Source organism: Barbus barbus, assembly GCF_936440315.1.
Source record: "Barbus barbus genome assembly, chromosome: 6".
Taxonomy (NCBI): Eukaryota; Metazoa; Chordata; class Actinopteri; order Cypriniformes; family Cyprinidae; genus Barbus; species Barbus barbus.
The window spans coordinates 41,102,486-41,118,083 of record NC_136734.1 but is presented as its reverse complement, the minus strand read 5'-3'; the positions used below and the strand labels follow the sequence as shown (position 1 = coordinate 41,118,083).

The following is a 15,598-nucleotide window of genomic DNA, read 5'->3' as shown; positions in this document are numbered from 1 at the left end:
CCAGTCAGAATGAGTTATTTGTGTAAATGCAATGCAAAACATTGACCCCACCCCATCCCATCTCATCTCATCAGCATGTCCCTTTAGGGGCTCCGTAGAGCACTAGTAATCCAGATTTGGAAATCTGAAAAAGTGAGTATCTGGATCAGGATGATCCAACCAATTTTGCTTAGAAAACCCGGCACAAAAGTAAGATGGGTTACCTGATTCTGGATAGCAAAACATGGGATTTCCAAATCCAGATCATTCTGATCCAGATTAAACTTTTTGAACAACTGGCCTGTGGTCTAAAGTGTCAAACTGTTTCTTTTCTAACAGAGTTTTCATACTATTATTTCATACGCTTTACATGAGCCGCTGATGTGGATTCTCGTGGTCATACAGCGCTCTCTAGTGTTCACTCGTGTAATAGCAGTGACTCCAGATCCTCCATCAGCTGCACTTCAGGAGTCATACTATGTTCATCCACTTACAAAGGTAAACTAACCTGTTAGATGACTAAGACTATAGGCAGCTGTGAGACAGGCCACAGGTGTACATCAGTGACTGAATAAAGTGTTCTGTGCTGAACAGGTGACCGGATCAGACGAGCTGTGAACAGGTGAAAGACACCGCATAATTAACAGAATAAAGCTGACTTTATTAAACTTCTCACACGCTAATAGCGAGACTTCTACTTATAAGCACATTTTATTGTATCACAGAAAAAATAGTTAATTATTAAAAATTGTTTAAACGTTCTTTCTCTAGTTTCATACAGTGTATGCGACAGCTGTCTTGAATAAACAGGATAATCCAGAATTTACAGAAAACAAATGCACAAGTGAAAAACTAAAATCCACTACAAGTAAATGTGTGATATAGTAATTAATAACATTTTATATGCACAAAATATGCAGTTGTCAGCAGGTTGGTGCTTCTGCTTAAAACAGCTGCAGATTCCTGTCAGAATGAGTCTAACGGTTCTAATATAGTTACATTACACACTGTTTAGGATAAGCATTTATTTATTTATATATTTATTCATAAAGCGCTTTACAACTGCACATGCAGACCAAAGTGCTGTACTAGAAACATACAAATACATAAAAATGTAAACCAAGAAAACCCAAAAATGGATCAATTAAAATACACACAATCTAGCCCAGGCTAATGACAAGGTAGTTATTAACACCAGTTTTAAAAGTGTTAATAGATGTGCACAAACCTACATTATTATGTGCATGCAGTGGTCAGTTCTAATCAAGGGAAATCCTCTGATAGCCGCCGCTCACCGACTGACGGTGTAAACGGGATCAGTGCTTTGTTCGGTGTTTTTCGAGCAGCAGCACAGGGTTTTGAGCAGCTTCTCCCGTGACAGATACAGAACCGGCTGGATGCTGCTGCTGACGTCCATGAAGCCGAAGGCGATGTAGTGGATATAACAACGGAAGACATCCGGAGAGAAATACTCTCGAAAGGGAAAGAGAGCCACCGGCGGGAAGTAGTTAAACACAATGATGGCCAAGATGATGAGGACCATCTTGAAGGCCCTCTTCTTGACCGGGTGTCTCTCGTCTCGACCTGGAGCCGACTGTCTCAGAGCCCAGAGAATGGAGACGTTACAGAAGAGCATGAACGCGAATGCCACCAGGATCATGACGGTGAACACCTTGTCGAAGTTGGGGATGTTTCCCACACACTTGGCTGCGGCGTAGACCAAAGTGAGGAACCAGACGCCGGCGGCGCAGGCGGAGCGATGCCGCTTGTCTTTGAGCTCTGTGAAGGTGATGGGATGCAGCACGGCCATATATCTGTCCAGACAGATGCAGGACAGAAAGAGCGGAGACGAGTCTTTGACACCATAGAAGAAGCGCAGGACGTACCAGGTGCTGCTGGTGCTCAGGTAGACGATGTTGGCCAGCTCCAGTGGAGGAATGAGGCAGAAGAACGCATCCAGCACGGCCAGATGGATGATGAAGATATCTGAGCTGGACGAGTCGCCCTTGTTCTTATAAATGAGCCACAGAACCATGATGTTGGCCGGGATGCCCAGGAACATGTTGATGAACTGCAGCACCAGGTAGAAGATGAGCACGGCGGGCATGTCTGCGCAGCTGCTGTAGACCGTCTGCTCGGCCGAGGCGTTCAGAGGCCGCTGACTGAGGAGCAGAGACGAGTTGATGAATCTGAAGAGCTGTAGGATTGCCATCGTCCTCTCAACGGCTGAAACACACAAACAGAGATCAAATACAACCGAACGCTTGCTTTGTGCTTCATCCAGAGTCACATCACTGTCTCAAACACCTGCTCCAGCTTTCACCTCAGTCCTGAAGATAACAATCATGAGGCGATTTCACCGCTTCTGCTGATCGAAGTCTTCAGTACGGCTGGGATTTAATAACTGAAGCTCTACTTCATCTACATGGACATCACCTCATACACTTTCATAATGCAATAACAGGCTTTCTGAATTTCTTCTTTTGAAGAATATTCATTTTCTACACTCATTCTCAGTCAAACCTTAAAGTCTTGACTAGGAAAAACATGATTGTTACGGTTCATTCATTACAGCAGGGCATGTTGTCAGAAATTCACTGTTGTTTTTTATGACACTGATTTCAGAAGAATATCTTTGAAATATGAAATAATATTTTAAAGAAACATCTTCGATTCAGTGAGAAACTCAAACAGTATAATTATAATGCACAAAATGTAAAACACATTCTTATATGACAGCTAGACCCAATCTTCTGCAAAATATGTATTAAACTATAAATGATAAAATTGTATATGTTGTGTATATACTTTGTGTGTGTGTGATGTGTATATATATATATATATATATTAGAGACAGTATTTGTCAAGGCACATTTATAGCACTTCATACATCACAGATATCAAAGCAGCTGCACAGAAATAAACAGCGTCAATGTCACAAATGTCATTTCAGAAATGTTTTAAATATCATTACAACTTCAAAATGAACTGTAAAGCAGCTCTACAGAACAACAGTTTAATTAATTGGAGTTCATCGGCAGCCTTAGTCTATAGTTTCTGCACAGCTGAACTCTTAATGTGTCTGTTGTGTCATTAATTCTGTCAGTAAAGCTGAACACAGACAGTTCTGTCAGCAGTTATTATAAGCAGCATCTCTTACCTTTCATGAGCTCCTGTGGTCTCAAAGATGCTCTTCAGCCGCAAGAGCTCGTGTGAAGTTAGTGGTGGGACTGACAGCGGACTTTAAACTGAAGACACAGACAACAGTTTCACTCCCATGATTCAACACCGCCGGGAGCTCCAGGAGCCAATCAGAGACAGGCGTTCTGGAGACTAAAGTCCAATATGGAAATGTGTGGTCTGAACAGTTCTCTTCGAGAAGAAACCTTTGCATATTATTGAGATTATAAAGCACATAACATGCTAATATCTTGACATATTTACTGGCTTTGTGAAGAACAAGTTTGTGGATAGTGGGATTCGTTCAGAAAACATGTAGTGGCAAGTCCTCATCATTAACAGCGATTGGCAATGATGCAACTCGCCATTGGCTCCTGACGGAAATTTGGTGGTAAACAACTGATGCAACCGTCCATTAGGATACTTCTGAAATTCAGTGTAACAAAGTGTCATTTGTTACATGAAGATGACATGGAGCTCTTCATCTATCTGGAAGAATAAGACAATACCTCTTTACCTCAAAACAGACACAGCTTTGTCATCTTTAGCTTCTCCGTTTTCTTCATCAGCATGAAACCTGTTGAATAAACACAAGAACTTACAAAAGGACTTCTTAAAGTACTTACATCATCCTATTTCACACAGCCTCATATTAAAGAAATGAGCTGCATATTAGTCATTGCAGATCATACCACAATATTCAGATATGTGACAATCTCTGCTCAGCTTACATGATCATTGATTGTAAAGTTAAGAGTAAAGTCAAATCAGATATAAGAGTTAAAACACTAGATTACATTAACTAATTACAAAAGAAGAGAGACAGAGAGACCGGTGATTCAGAAAGTGATTGTTACTGACATTTATATAAAAGTGTTATACAAACTTTACTCATGAGCATGCCAATGAGCTCTTCTGACTGTGTTTGTACGAGGAAAACGAAAAATCACATTATTACACTGTTATACTGGCGATTATCAATCCCACAATTAAATGTGGAATATATACAATATCACGTAAGTCTTAGGCATGTTTCAAGACATTATCTTTTGCATCTGTGTGCCACTAGGATATGAATATCAATGTAGTTTACCAAAAATTCATATTAGCTTTCCTTATAACAATCAAAAGTGATATTGGTGTAGGGTCCACACAGAGATCTGAGCATCATTCAGTCCGTCTGGATTCAGATGAAACACTCAAACTCTCTACTAAACCACTGATAAGTTACAGTTATCAATTAACAAATTAAAGTTTGGCGTCTTTAAAAATTATTAAAAACAGCTTTTGTCCTAAGTAGACGGGCAGTTATTTCAGAAAATGTAATTAAAAACCAAAAAGTATGTAATACACTAACCTATAAATCAACAAAAGAGAAAAGAAACACTTTATAGAAGCGAAATGTTAAAGGGACCGATTATGCTGAAATCACTTTTATAATGTGTTAGAACACAGTTGTGTGGCCGCAGTGTGTGAAAACAACCAGCCTATAATGGTAAAAACCCACCAACTCATTTATTTACAATCTAAAAAAAATGATAAACCGTCTCTCAGAACGATCTGTTTCAGATTCTCCGTCTGTTCACGTCACCGAGGGGAATAAGTCCCGCCCATTAGTGACGCTGAGTGAGAAGCTGTGGTCCGCCTCCGCCATAAACATTACTGATTACTGTAGCTGCTGGAGATATACAATGTCAGCACCAAAGAGGCTTTTCAAGTGTTGTGTTTTGGGATGCACTAACGAACAGTCTCCATAGACTCCCTCCATCTGAGCCTGCGGAAGCTGTGGTTAAGCTTCATTGTCTAAGGAAATGCCCCGGAAACAAATCGGTGAAGTCCCCAATACATGTAGGGATCAATACCAACACTTTGTGTGCAAACGTCAGCTCCAGACAAAGTGTCACGCGTTTGTTTTCCAAACTGCCCTTCTGAAAGAGCTTCTTGGCACTCTGTAAGGCTAATGATGCTAAAGCTACCACTGTCTCTGTCTGTTCTCACTGGTGCTGTCTTCATGAATGATTGTGAATAGGAATGTGGTCATTAAAAGTTGCATATGAAAGCAATGTGAGTCGATCGCTTGAGTTTGTTGAGCTCATAATCACTAGTGGGACTTATAAAGTTTGTGATAGCATGTCATGCACCATGAGACCAGCTATGTTGTCTCCTGGTGCCCTCTTCTCCGGGAGCACCAGCTCATTTGCATCAGAGGTGGGTAGAGTACTCAAAAACTGTACTCAAGTAAAAGTAAAAGTACTTCTAGAAATATTTACTCAAGTAAAAGTAAAAGTAATAGTCTGAATAGTTACTTGAGTAAGAGTAAAAAAGTATCGGATAAAAAACTACTCAAGTAGTTAGTTACTAGTTACTTTGGATCATATAGGTACTGAATATAGTCTATTTTTATTTAGATATATAGATTACATTTATGTAATGTGTATGTGTATACACACACACACACACACACACACACTGCCGTTCAAAATATATATATATCTTAATGTAATTTATTTCAGTGATGCAAATCAGAATTTTGATCAGCCTTTACCCCATCTTCAGAGTCACATAATCCTTCAGAAATCATGTTGATTTATTATCAGTGCTGCTCTTTTTAGCTTTCTATTCATCAATGAATACTGAACAAAATGTCACAGGTTCCACAAAATATTAAACAGCAAAACTGTTTCCAACACTGGTAATAAATCGATATATTATAATGATTTCTGAAGGATCATATGACTCCGAAAACTGGAGTAACAGCTGATGAAAATTCTGATTTGCATCACTGAATTAAATTATATTTTAAAGTAAATTAATTATGTATTATCCTATAACCTCTGACACTGAAACCTCTGAAAACGCCTCACATGACTGCTCTGAACATAACGAAACAAATGCATATTGACGGATCTTCTGTTCTGCAAAATGTAAACAAATGTAGCCTATATTTTTGCAAGAGTAAATATTGTAAAAATATGAATATTAATTGTGTCTCTGCTGCGCAGAGCTAACGCGGGTTCCGCGGGTGTTCATTGCATACTCTGTGACAGCTTATTTAATGTATAAATTATACATTGTATTTAATGTAAGGTACATGTACAACAAACTGGTAATATCATAGTGGTATCGTGGCCTATACCTGTGGAACAGTAGACAGCACACGCGGTGTTCATCTAATAAAAGATCTTTATATAGCTCTAGCAAACAAGCCTTTGCAGATGTGCTTTCAACTGACTGTAGATCCAAAACCACGTCTTCAGCGCTCTTGATGTTCTTAAACTCTCTGTTATCTGAGAGAGAACCGCTTCAGAGACTCAGCGCGTGCAGCAGGGAACTGAACAAATCATTCAAACTGATTCGCGAACCGATTCACTGGTTTGCCAACTGGTTTGATAAAGCCTTTAAACAGAATCGACTCAAAAGAATGAATCATTCGCGAATGGGCATCGTTCATTGGCCCAGAGACAAGTAGACGGCGCGTTTGGAATAAACTGAAGCATTTTTAACTTGTATTGCATTAAGATACAGTAACGAGAGGAGAGTCGCCCACAGTAACGAAGTAAAAGTACCGTTTTTTCTCTAAAAATATACTTGAGTAAGAGTAAAAGTACCCATTTTAAAATATACTCAAAGTATTAGTTACTCAAAAAAGTACTCAAGTAAATGTAACTCGTTACTACCCACCTCTGATTTGCATTAAAGCAACACACTCAGTATCAGAGTGTTTGGGCCCATACACTAAAAATGGCAATTTTAACAAGCTATAAAAAAAATATGTTGGGTATTTTGTGCTAAAACTTCACATACACACTCTGGGGATATCAGAGACTTATTTTACATCTTGTAAAAAGGAGCATAATAGGTCCCCTTTAATTGATTCTGAAGAAAATGTCACAAACAAAAACAGAATGTCAAGAATGAACGACTTCTTTTAATAATGGAAGAGTTTGTTGTGGATTACATCTGCAAAAGAAAGGGTAGTGTTGAGAATTAAATCAACAGTATGATGAGATTCACATGTAAAACACAGCTGCGGCAAATATAAAGCCTCTAATGACATTAGTGCTCTTCAGCTTCATTGATTGTTCTCCTGCAGAGTCTCTTAACGATCATTTAAGGATCCTTTTTCCAAAGCACCATCACGCAGTATCACTCCCTGCAGATTGAGGTCAAGCACTGCGTTCTTTCCAGTGAATGTTGCATTATCAGCTCAATGACAGGGAAAAACACTCTTCCACTGCTACTGTATGTCTGCAATCATCGTCTGGTGTTATTATTGTGAACATGGACACACACGTTCTGCTACTGCTAACTCTATAGCTTATTAATGCCATGTAATAACTGAAAACCATGATCATCAGGGCCTTACAGAGGCGAGGTTATTAGCAAATATCATTCAGCACATGGGTATAAATGCTTCAACGGTACTCAAAACTTGGAAAAGAAAACGCGTGGAAAGACTGAGAATTCACTGGATTGAAATGAATCATGTTTTTTAGTTACCCTTGTCAAGGTGTTGATGAACAAACGTTTCTCCACATTCACTGCGATCCGATGACGATCACAATAACACGTTCATCCTGCTGAGTGTAAAACACATCCACAAACATCCTTCCTTTCTCAGTTTGACCTTCAGGGCTGAAAATCACCCGTCCAGGTCTTGATCTTTCTGAAATCCACTTTCATGCCATGTTGTGCTTATATATAGCTGTATAATATAGTAAATATATTTTGGAAACATTTACAGAAATGATTCCCATGAAGTCACGGTAGTCGTTCATAAAATCACAAAATATCCAGCAGAGATTAATTTTATCTTAGAAGTCTTGTTTTATCGGTCAGGTGAAAAATAAAGCAGAAACTCGATGAAGAAACCATCGCTCACCGTATGAAACAGCGACACAGAGGGAAAATGACACAGAGCCAGTTTTAAAGGAATATTTCAGGTGAATATTTTCAACATACTATCTATAGAAGGTGTCTATGAGCGACTGTCAATCATTATGAGCCATTAACAGCTCAATTATCAATCGCTTTACTAATGAATAAATCCAAGAGTTTCTACAAAAACAAGCTTCACATTTATGCTTTTAAACCCTCCAGAATGATTTCCATTATTAAAAACATGTCCTCAAACTGGCGTATGAGTTCATTTTCTGTGGTATCAGAGCATGTCACAGATGCATTGACATTATTATTATTATTATTATTATGAGAGAAGCTTGATATGGTTTCTTAAAGATTCGAAACCAGATGGAGCACACCTGACTGGAACAGAATCAAATGCCCTTGAGGTGCGTTTATAACATTTTTTTGGACCTCATAATTTTTAATCAACATGTCATAACGTCTTCTCTCTAGGGGCCTATGCAGGATTTGTCTGATCATTTTGTTCACTCTTTTCTTACAATCTCCTGCAAGTTCACATTCACACCCGCCTCCATCCAATCGACAAGTAATGGACTGAACCAATCCCGCCCTACATTCAGTCTTTTTCGATCACGATACAGACGATCTGTCGCTGCTTGTGCTACATCACGTCTTTAAGAAGTCTTTTTACCTTTCATGTCCTTTAACTGAGAGGAATTTAAAAACACTACTCTTTCAGAAAAACAGCACACTACTTAAAGCACCAGAGCTAAAATAAACCAAATGAAACCAAACCAAAAGGAAAAGTCTACATAAGTACCTGCCCTAATCGACTGTTCAGATAAATGTTCCATTCATGTTGACTACACAGGAGGGAACTTTAACCGCAGCCTCCGTTCTGATGTGTTTATCTGTTCTGTCTGATCTAACCGCACTGGAATCCAGTTTTTTCTTCTGCTCGTCTCAGCTGACTGAGAGCAGGGGAGCTCCTCCGTGAATCATGTTTTGATGCGGTAGATTGGAGTGTTGAAACGGCTCTGAGAATCCGGTCCTCTCGGTCTCAGATGATTGAGTGTGTGGTGTGCTTGGAGATGATGGTGGTCAGATGAAGGTGGAGTCGAGAGTGCTGCTATCATGAGCGCTGCGAGCTCGAGCTTCAAACAGCTGCTTGATCAGAGCGGATTTCTCCTGCTCCAGCTGAGTGATGCGCTCACTCTTCTCTGTCACCTCCTGAAACGACAAACACCACGTCAGAACGCAAGACACGGACGCATTCTAACATCAAGAAACCTGACCACACTGAAGAGAATAACTGAGCTGAAATATTAAGCTAAATGCACATTTGTGTAATGATGCTCAAATAGAACAGAATGAGCTGCTGTAGAGAATATGACAAAAGATTATGCTTCTGTTAATAAGAAGATTGTTTCTATCACTTATGCGAGTGAGAGACACCTAATGTGTGTGAAGTGAGGATCTACTGATAGCCGTGCTGTACACGTTAAAAACAGTAGCACACTTACAGTGATCATATGTGCTTGAATTTATAAAAAGAGGCCTAGTGTAAATGACTGATGCAACTTTTCCTCAAAACAGTGAAAAACTTCCTGTGCAGTTCACCGACAGCCATTTAAAAAGAATATGACTGGCATATTTTTCAGAATATAAGTAGATTTTTTTCATTTTAAATGTGTTGTGACCTAAATAATGCATTTAATGTCAAGCATGCTAAATGCACACAATTTCCTTCACATGACAAAGTTTTAATCTATGTTTTATGTTACAATGTGATTATGAAAACATCTGTATTCCTGCTCAATGAGAGAGGCACATGAGCCCATAAATCTGGATTAGACCACATATTAGCTTTGTATTTGTCTGTTTTCTCACCCATGGTCTTTTCTTTTTTTTTTTTTTACAGGGGATTTATTTATACAAATGTTTATTTTTCTCTTTTCATTTACTTCCTATATTTACATGTGGTAAAGCAGAAAAACATTGGATCAGATTATATATATATATACACATACACACACATATACATACACACACACACACACACATATACATATATATATATATATATATATATATATATATATATATATATATATATATATATATATATATATATATATATATATATATATATATACACACACACACACACACACAGTCAGGTCCATAAATATTGGGACATCGACACAATTCTACCATTTTTGGCTCTATACACCACCACAATGGATTTCAAATGAAAGGAACAAGATGTGCTTTAACTGCAGACTGTCAGCTTTAATTTGAGGGTATTTACATCCAAATCAGGTGAACGGTGTAGAAATTACAACAGTTTGCATATGTGCCTCCCACTTGTTAAGGGACCAAAAGTAATGGGACAATTGGCTTCTCAGCTGTTCCATGGCCAGGTGTGTGTTATTCCCTCATTATCCCAATTACAATGAGCAGATAATAGGTCCAGAGTTCATTTCATGTGTGCTATTTGCATTTGGAATCTGTTGCGGTCAAGATGAGATCCAAAGAGCTGTCACTATCAGTGAAGCAAGCCATCATTAGGCTGAAAAAACAAAACAAACCCATCAGAGAGATAGCAAAAACATTAGGTGTGGCCAAAACAACTGTTTGGACCATTCATTTATTTTCGTGCATGTAATAAAGACACAATTCTCTCTCCATACTTCAGGAGCCTCCGAACAAGGACAAGCAGACTCAGGAACAGCTGTTTCCCTACTAAACTCTGCCCAATGATACCCCCTCACACACCACTACAAACTCTTCACCCCTCCCCATCATTAAATCGGTTTAAAAACAAAACAAAAAAAACCCATCTACACACTGAGTACTATGTACTGGAATTTTTTATTTCTATGCACTTTCAATGTTCATTGTACTAGTGTTTATATATCTTAATGTATAGCTTATTCATATCCATTTGTAATTATATTCATAGTTTTTGCTCATAGTGTACATACAGGGCTCCAAACTGCGACTAAAATGGTCGCATTTGCGACCAAAAATATTAATTTGCGAGTGAAGTTTTTGCTGAGGTCGCCACTGGCGACTATATATAATTTGCATGAAAGGACTTTTTTCCCGATTGTTTTGCGCTCACATCTTTTGTTATGTTCACGTATTAAACTTACATAAGACGATGCGCATCAAAGTTTTACTGAAAAGAGTTTCAAACAGTCCTGGTCTCTGCCGCACACAGTCTGCTGAACGCAGTGAGAGAGACCTGAAAGGGCCTGTTTACACCTGCTCACTTCATGCATTTTCTCTGATCGGATATCTATATGATTTGTTAAAACGTTTCCCCATTTACACTTGGCCACATAAATGTGTCTTCGCAAAACGGATATAAATCCGTTCTTCAATTCCCGCTTCATATGCAAATATAACGGAGCTCACGTCAATGAAAGCAATGGATAATTTTATTAATTATCAGCTAATTTCAATATCAAGAGAGCGCGCGGCATCAGCACTGGAAAGATAGGCTAGTCTCGCTACTTTTAATGAAGAAGATTGTGTGTTGAGCGTCTGCGGCTTACTTTCAGGTTCATTCAGTTTGCGCGTCGCTTGCTGAAGAAATACTCCGCTACTCATCCGCGGTGATGCGTGTTGCATTGCGCTGTCATATCTGACTATAACATGCCATATAGCCTATAAAACGCTCTCACACGTCTATTATTTTAATATTATGGGAGGAGTAAAATTACCATATGTGGTTTCAACAACCAGATGCATTTACACTTGTCCGGTCGATCTTCTTATCGAGATCTTAGTCTATATGCTGTGTTCTGTTAATGCATGGACTTCCTGTTATTTGAAGTGCACTTGCCATCCAGTAATCGCAAAAAGCTTTGTGCTGTCTTACCTTTTAATAAACAAAGTATCAGCTTTAAAATGCTAGGAAATTCAAATGATGCGGTTTGGGTGCTCTTTAATGCGGAGCACAAGCGCACACTTTGGGTAATATAAACACCAGTACCCCGCGTCCACACGGTCCGTGTATGCGTCCGGATCGCGCGAGCGGAGAGTAGCGCACTTAATGCTCAGGCGCCATCTCTTTAGCTCCTCAGTTAAAGCAGCAAGTGAACCCATTATATATTTCCATTTACTACTATAGTATGAAATGAACATGATCAAAAGGTAGGCAATAAGAAAGCCTATAGTACAACTTACTGAAATGTTTTATGTAAAAGCTCAGTGTTTCAAACTGAGGAAATGTATAAAGCTTGTAAACATTGCATTGTAATACATGTACCTCAGAATAACCACTCAGTGTCCATAAACTCATCAGTCAGCTAGAAAAATAACTATAAAGAGGAGTGTTTTGCTATATTCATGCGCTGTTGCATATTAATATTTTTACTTATTCTGTTGTACATGATTCAACTCCTCCTATAAAACTGCATTTTACTAATGAAGAAAAACAGACTGAATGTGTGAAAGACGTGACAACATTTATAGGATGCACTGCACTCAGTGGCCAAGTGATGCTTATGGTCCATGATATTGGTACAGATTCTGTGTAACGAACAATTCTTTGTGACTGTATATTTCAAGTTGTAAAAGACATTTAATTCACACTTTAAGTGAACCTTAGTCCCCCGGTCGACCTGATCATCTACAAGATGGATTAAAATGCTGATAAAGCCTAGAAAAGATAAGACATAAACGCATGACAAAATGATTGAAATGTTAAAATAGGGGGGAAAAATTAAATGATAATAATAAAATAAACCACTTTTATTCTGTGGCACCTAAAAAAATAATTTGGCGCCTAAGTTTTTGTTTTATAGGAGCCAATGGCTCCTTACTCGATTTTTTTGTCTGGAGCCCTGTTTATACATTTACTGCACAATCCATCTGTATAGTATGTTCATATCACCCATCTGTATATCATACTGATAGTATTTAAAAATTTGTAAATTATGTCCATAGTACTACTGCCTTATCTGTATATTCTGTACATATGTAACATATTGTAGCTTATTGCACTTCTGGTTAGATGCTAACTGCATTTCGTTGCCCTGTACCTTACATGTGCAATGACAATAAAGTTGAATCTAATCTAATCTAATCTGATAACGTTCGGGGTTCAGACACACTCTCTCTGTTTAAATCTAGATTAAAGACACATCTCTTTAGCCAAGCATTCACATAATGCATCTTATAATCTTGTACTGCAGTTATATCTGATCAAATGTACATTATTATTATTCTTTAGCTTGGGTTGAACACATCATTTTTGCTTAGATGGAACAGCAGCTACGCTAATTATGTCTCTATTTGTTTCTCTGTTGATTAACTAGGGCTGGGCGATATGGCTGAAAACTGTATCACGATATCAGTGTTTCATATCGGTCGATATCGATAATTATTGATATTTCTTTTAAGGTGGTACATCAAGTTCGTGGTATTACCAGTCTTGGCGGGGACGACGGTCTTGCATAATTTGCAGACGACATTTGGTCTGACTACGGTCAGACTTATAATATCCAAAAACTGCCATACTGGGAGCTGACTTTCTCTTTTATTTACAATTTCCTCGCTCGCTGCGGCACTCATTTTCTGCTTATGAAGAGGAATCCAGAAGACCAGCCAATAGGGTCTGGCTGCAGACGTGCACTCTCAGCCGTGCGTGCGCACTTTTTTTTTTTTTTTTGCGCGTGCGCACTTAGACACGAGACAACGATATGGCGCAACAAAACATGATACTGTTACATGATTGGCTGTTAGCGTGTCACTCCCTACGTTGCTAGGTTACCAGAGAGCGAGTGCCTTTGTTAATGCAACCAAACTTGCTTCGCAGCCTTTGTTTTCTTCCGACGAAGAATAAAAAATATCGAACGTTTTATCGAACACATTTTTTATTGATATCGTTCACGTGTCTATCGCGATACATATCGTTATCGTTTTATCGCCCAGCCCTATGATTAACATCCCGTGGTAACTAGGAATGACCGAAGCTTCAGTCTGGATCCAACCCTTAAATGATCTGAGATGACCGAACACCTGAGAAAAGATGATGCCAACCCCTCAGAGGACCTCGGAGGATGCCAACGCTCAGACAACATACACAATTACCTAATTTTGCCATAAGTTAAATATATTAAGGTTCTGCAATATATAAATATATTGTGGAAACTTAATTTCCTGTAGAGCTGCTTTGCAAAGATTTGTATCGTAAAAAGCGCTATACAAATAAACTTGAACTATATAAATGCCTCATTCATTCATTCATTCATAATGCAGCTTGAGGTGCAACACTGGAAAAGTAAATTACTTAAACTACTTAACTTATTAAATTTTTTCTCGCTATAAATGTCAGAGATTTAAGTAGGCATACAGAGTTCTTCAAAATTTGCATATGAAACAATGACATTGATGAGCAAACTACAAATATTATTCCCTAACATCACACACACAGTAAATCTGTTATTCAAAGTTTAATTTAAACCTGAAATAAAAAAAAAGTTAAAAATACATTATGAAAAAAAAAAAAAAGACATTTCAGATTCTGTTTGTATTATATTTTATGCATGGATCATCAGGTTTCAACTATGAAATCTGTTATTTTTAAAACTGTACTTGTATAGAGGATTGTAGTCATTAACTAGAAAAATTGAAAATGCCGCTTCATCATCCTAATCTACACATTTTATGAATGCAGGTCATGTTTAGTTATATTCTCACCTCAAGTCAAGTCAGCTTTATTTATATAGTGCTTTTAACAATACAGATTGTGTCAAAGCACTTAACAGTATCAAACTGGAGGATAGAGTCAGTAATGTATAATAAGATTAAACACTCAATTTTCAGTTAAAGGCATTTCATTATTGAGTTCAGTGATGTCATTGTCTAGCTCAGTTCAGTTTAAATAGTATCTGTGAAATCAAATTGACGATAATTGCTAAAACTCAACACAAAACCATATTCATAACCATAAGTTCAGAAGAGCAGGGTTCTTCATTCATGGCCCTAGAGAGACACTTTCCTATAGTTTATTTCCAGACATGCTCGATCGTCAAGAAAACCCTCAGACCTTGATCACTTTGTATCAGGAATAAGGAACTATTCAGCACAGAAAGGTCAAATATGTTAAATATTTGAAAAGGTTCAGTGTTTTGAAGACCAAGATTAAAACAAAAGGCTTTATACCCTTTTTAAATCTTGTATATTTGCATGTGTAAGTGGTTTTTGAGTTCACGAATCTCTGTCCTAATGAGCTGATGACGATCTGAATCAGGTGTGTAAAGAAGCGAATGCCCAGGACCAGACTGAAAACCACCGGTCATATGTCATATTTATGGTGTGTGTGTGTGTGTGTGTGAGTGAGTGAGTGAGAGAGAGAGAGTGAGTGAGCAAGTGAGCGTGTGTGTGTGTGTGTGTGTGTGTGTGAGTGAGTGAGTGAGTGTGTGTGAGAGAGAGAGTGAGTGAGTGAGTGAGGGTCCCCATGGGTACAAAAGCTTATAAATCATACAGAATGAGTTTTTTGAGAAATAAACATTTCCTGTTTCCAGTGAGAGTCCCTACAAGGATAGCTGACCAGACG

At 38.3% G+C, this 15,598-nt stretch overlaps 2 protein-coding genes across 3 annotated transcripts in view; both read right to left on the bottom strand.

Moving 5' to 3' along the window:
• Nucleotides 1-622: 622 nt before the first annotated feature.
• Nucleotides 623-6,510, bottom strand: hcar2 (hydroxycarboxylic acid receptor 2). The gene is made up of 4 exons (XM_079419560.1): nt 6,296-6,510; nt 3,677-3,736; nt 3,140-3,585; nt 623-2,205 (listed from the first exon to the last, which is right to left on the bottom strand). Exons 3-4 carry the CDS (start codon nt 3,144-3,146, stop codon nt 1,271-1,273), a joined length of 942 nt encoding a protein of 313 aa, XP_079275686.1. The 5' UTR covers nt 3,147-3,585; nt 3,677-3,736; nt 6,296-6,510; the 3' UTR covers nt 623-1,270.
• A 552-nt stretch (nt 6,511-7,062) lies between these two features.
• Nucleotides 7,063-15,598, bottom strand: part of sapcd2 (suppressor APC domain containing 2) — a 33,838-nt gene continuing 25,302 nt past the window's right edge. Inside the window, exon 6 of one of the 2 annotated variants that reach the window (XM_079419194.1) lies at nt 7,063-9,255. In XM_079419194.1, coding sequence (XP_079275320.1) covers nt 9,127-9,255 — 129 coding nt within the window. In that variant the 3' untranslated portion in view covers nt 7,063-9,126. The remainder of the gene's footprint in view (nt 9,256-15,598) is intronic. The other variant, XM_079419193.1, reaches the window with a different exon arrangement.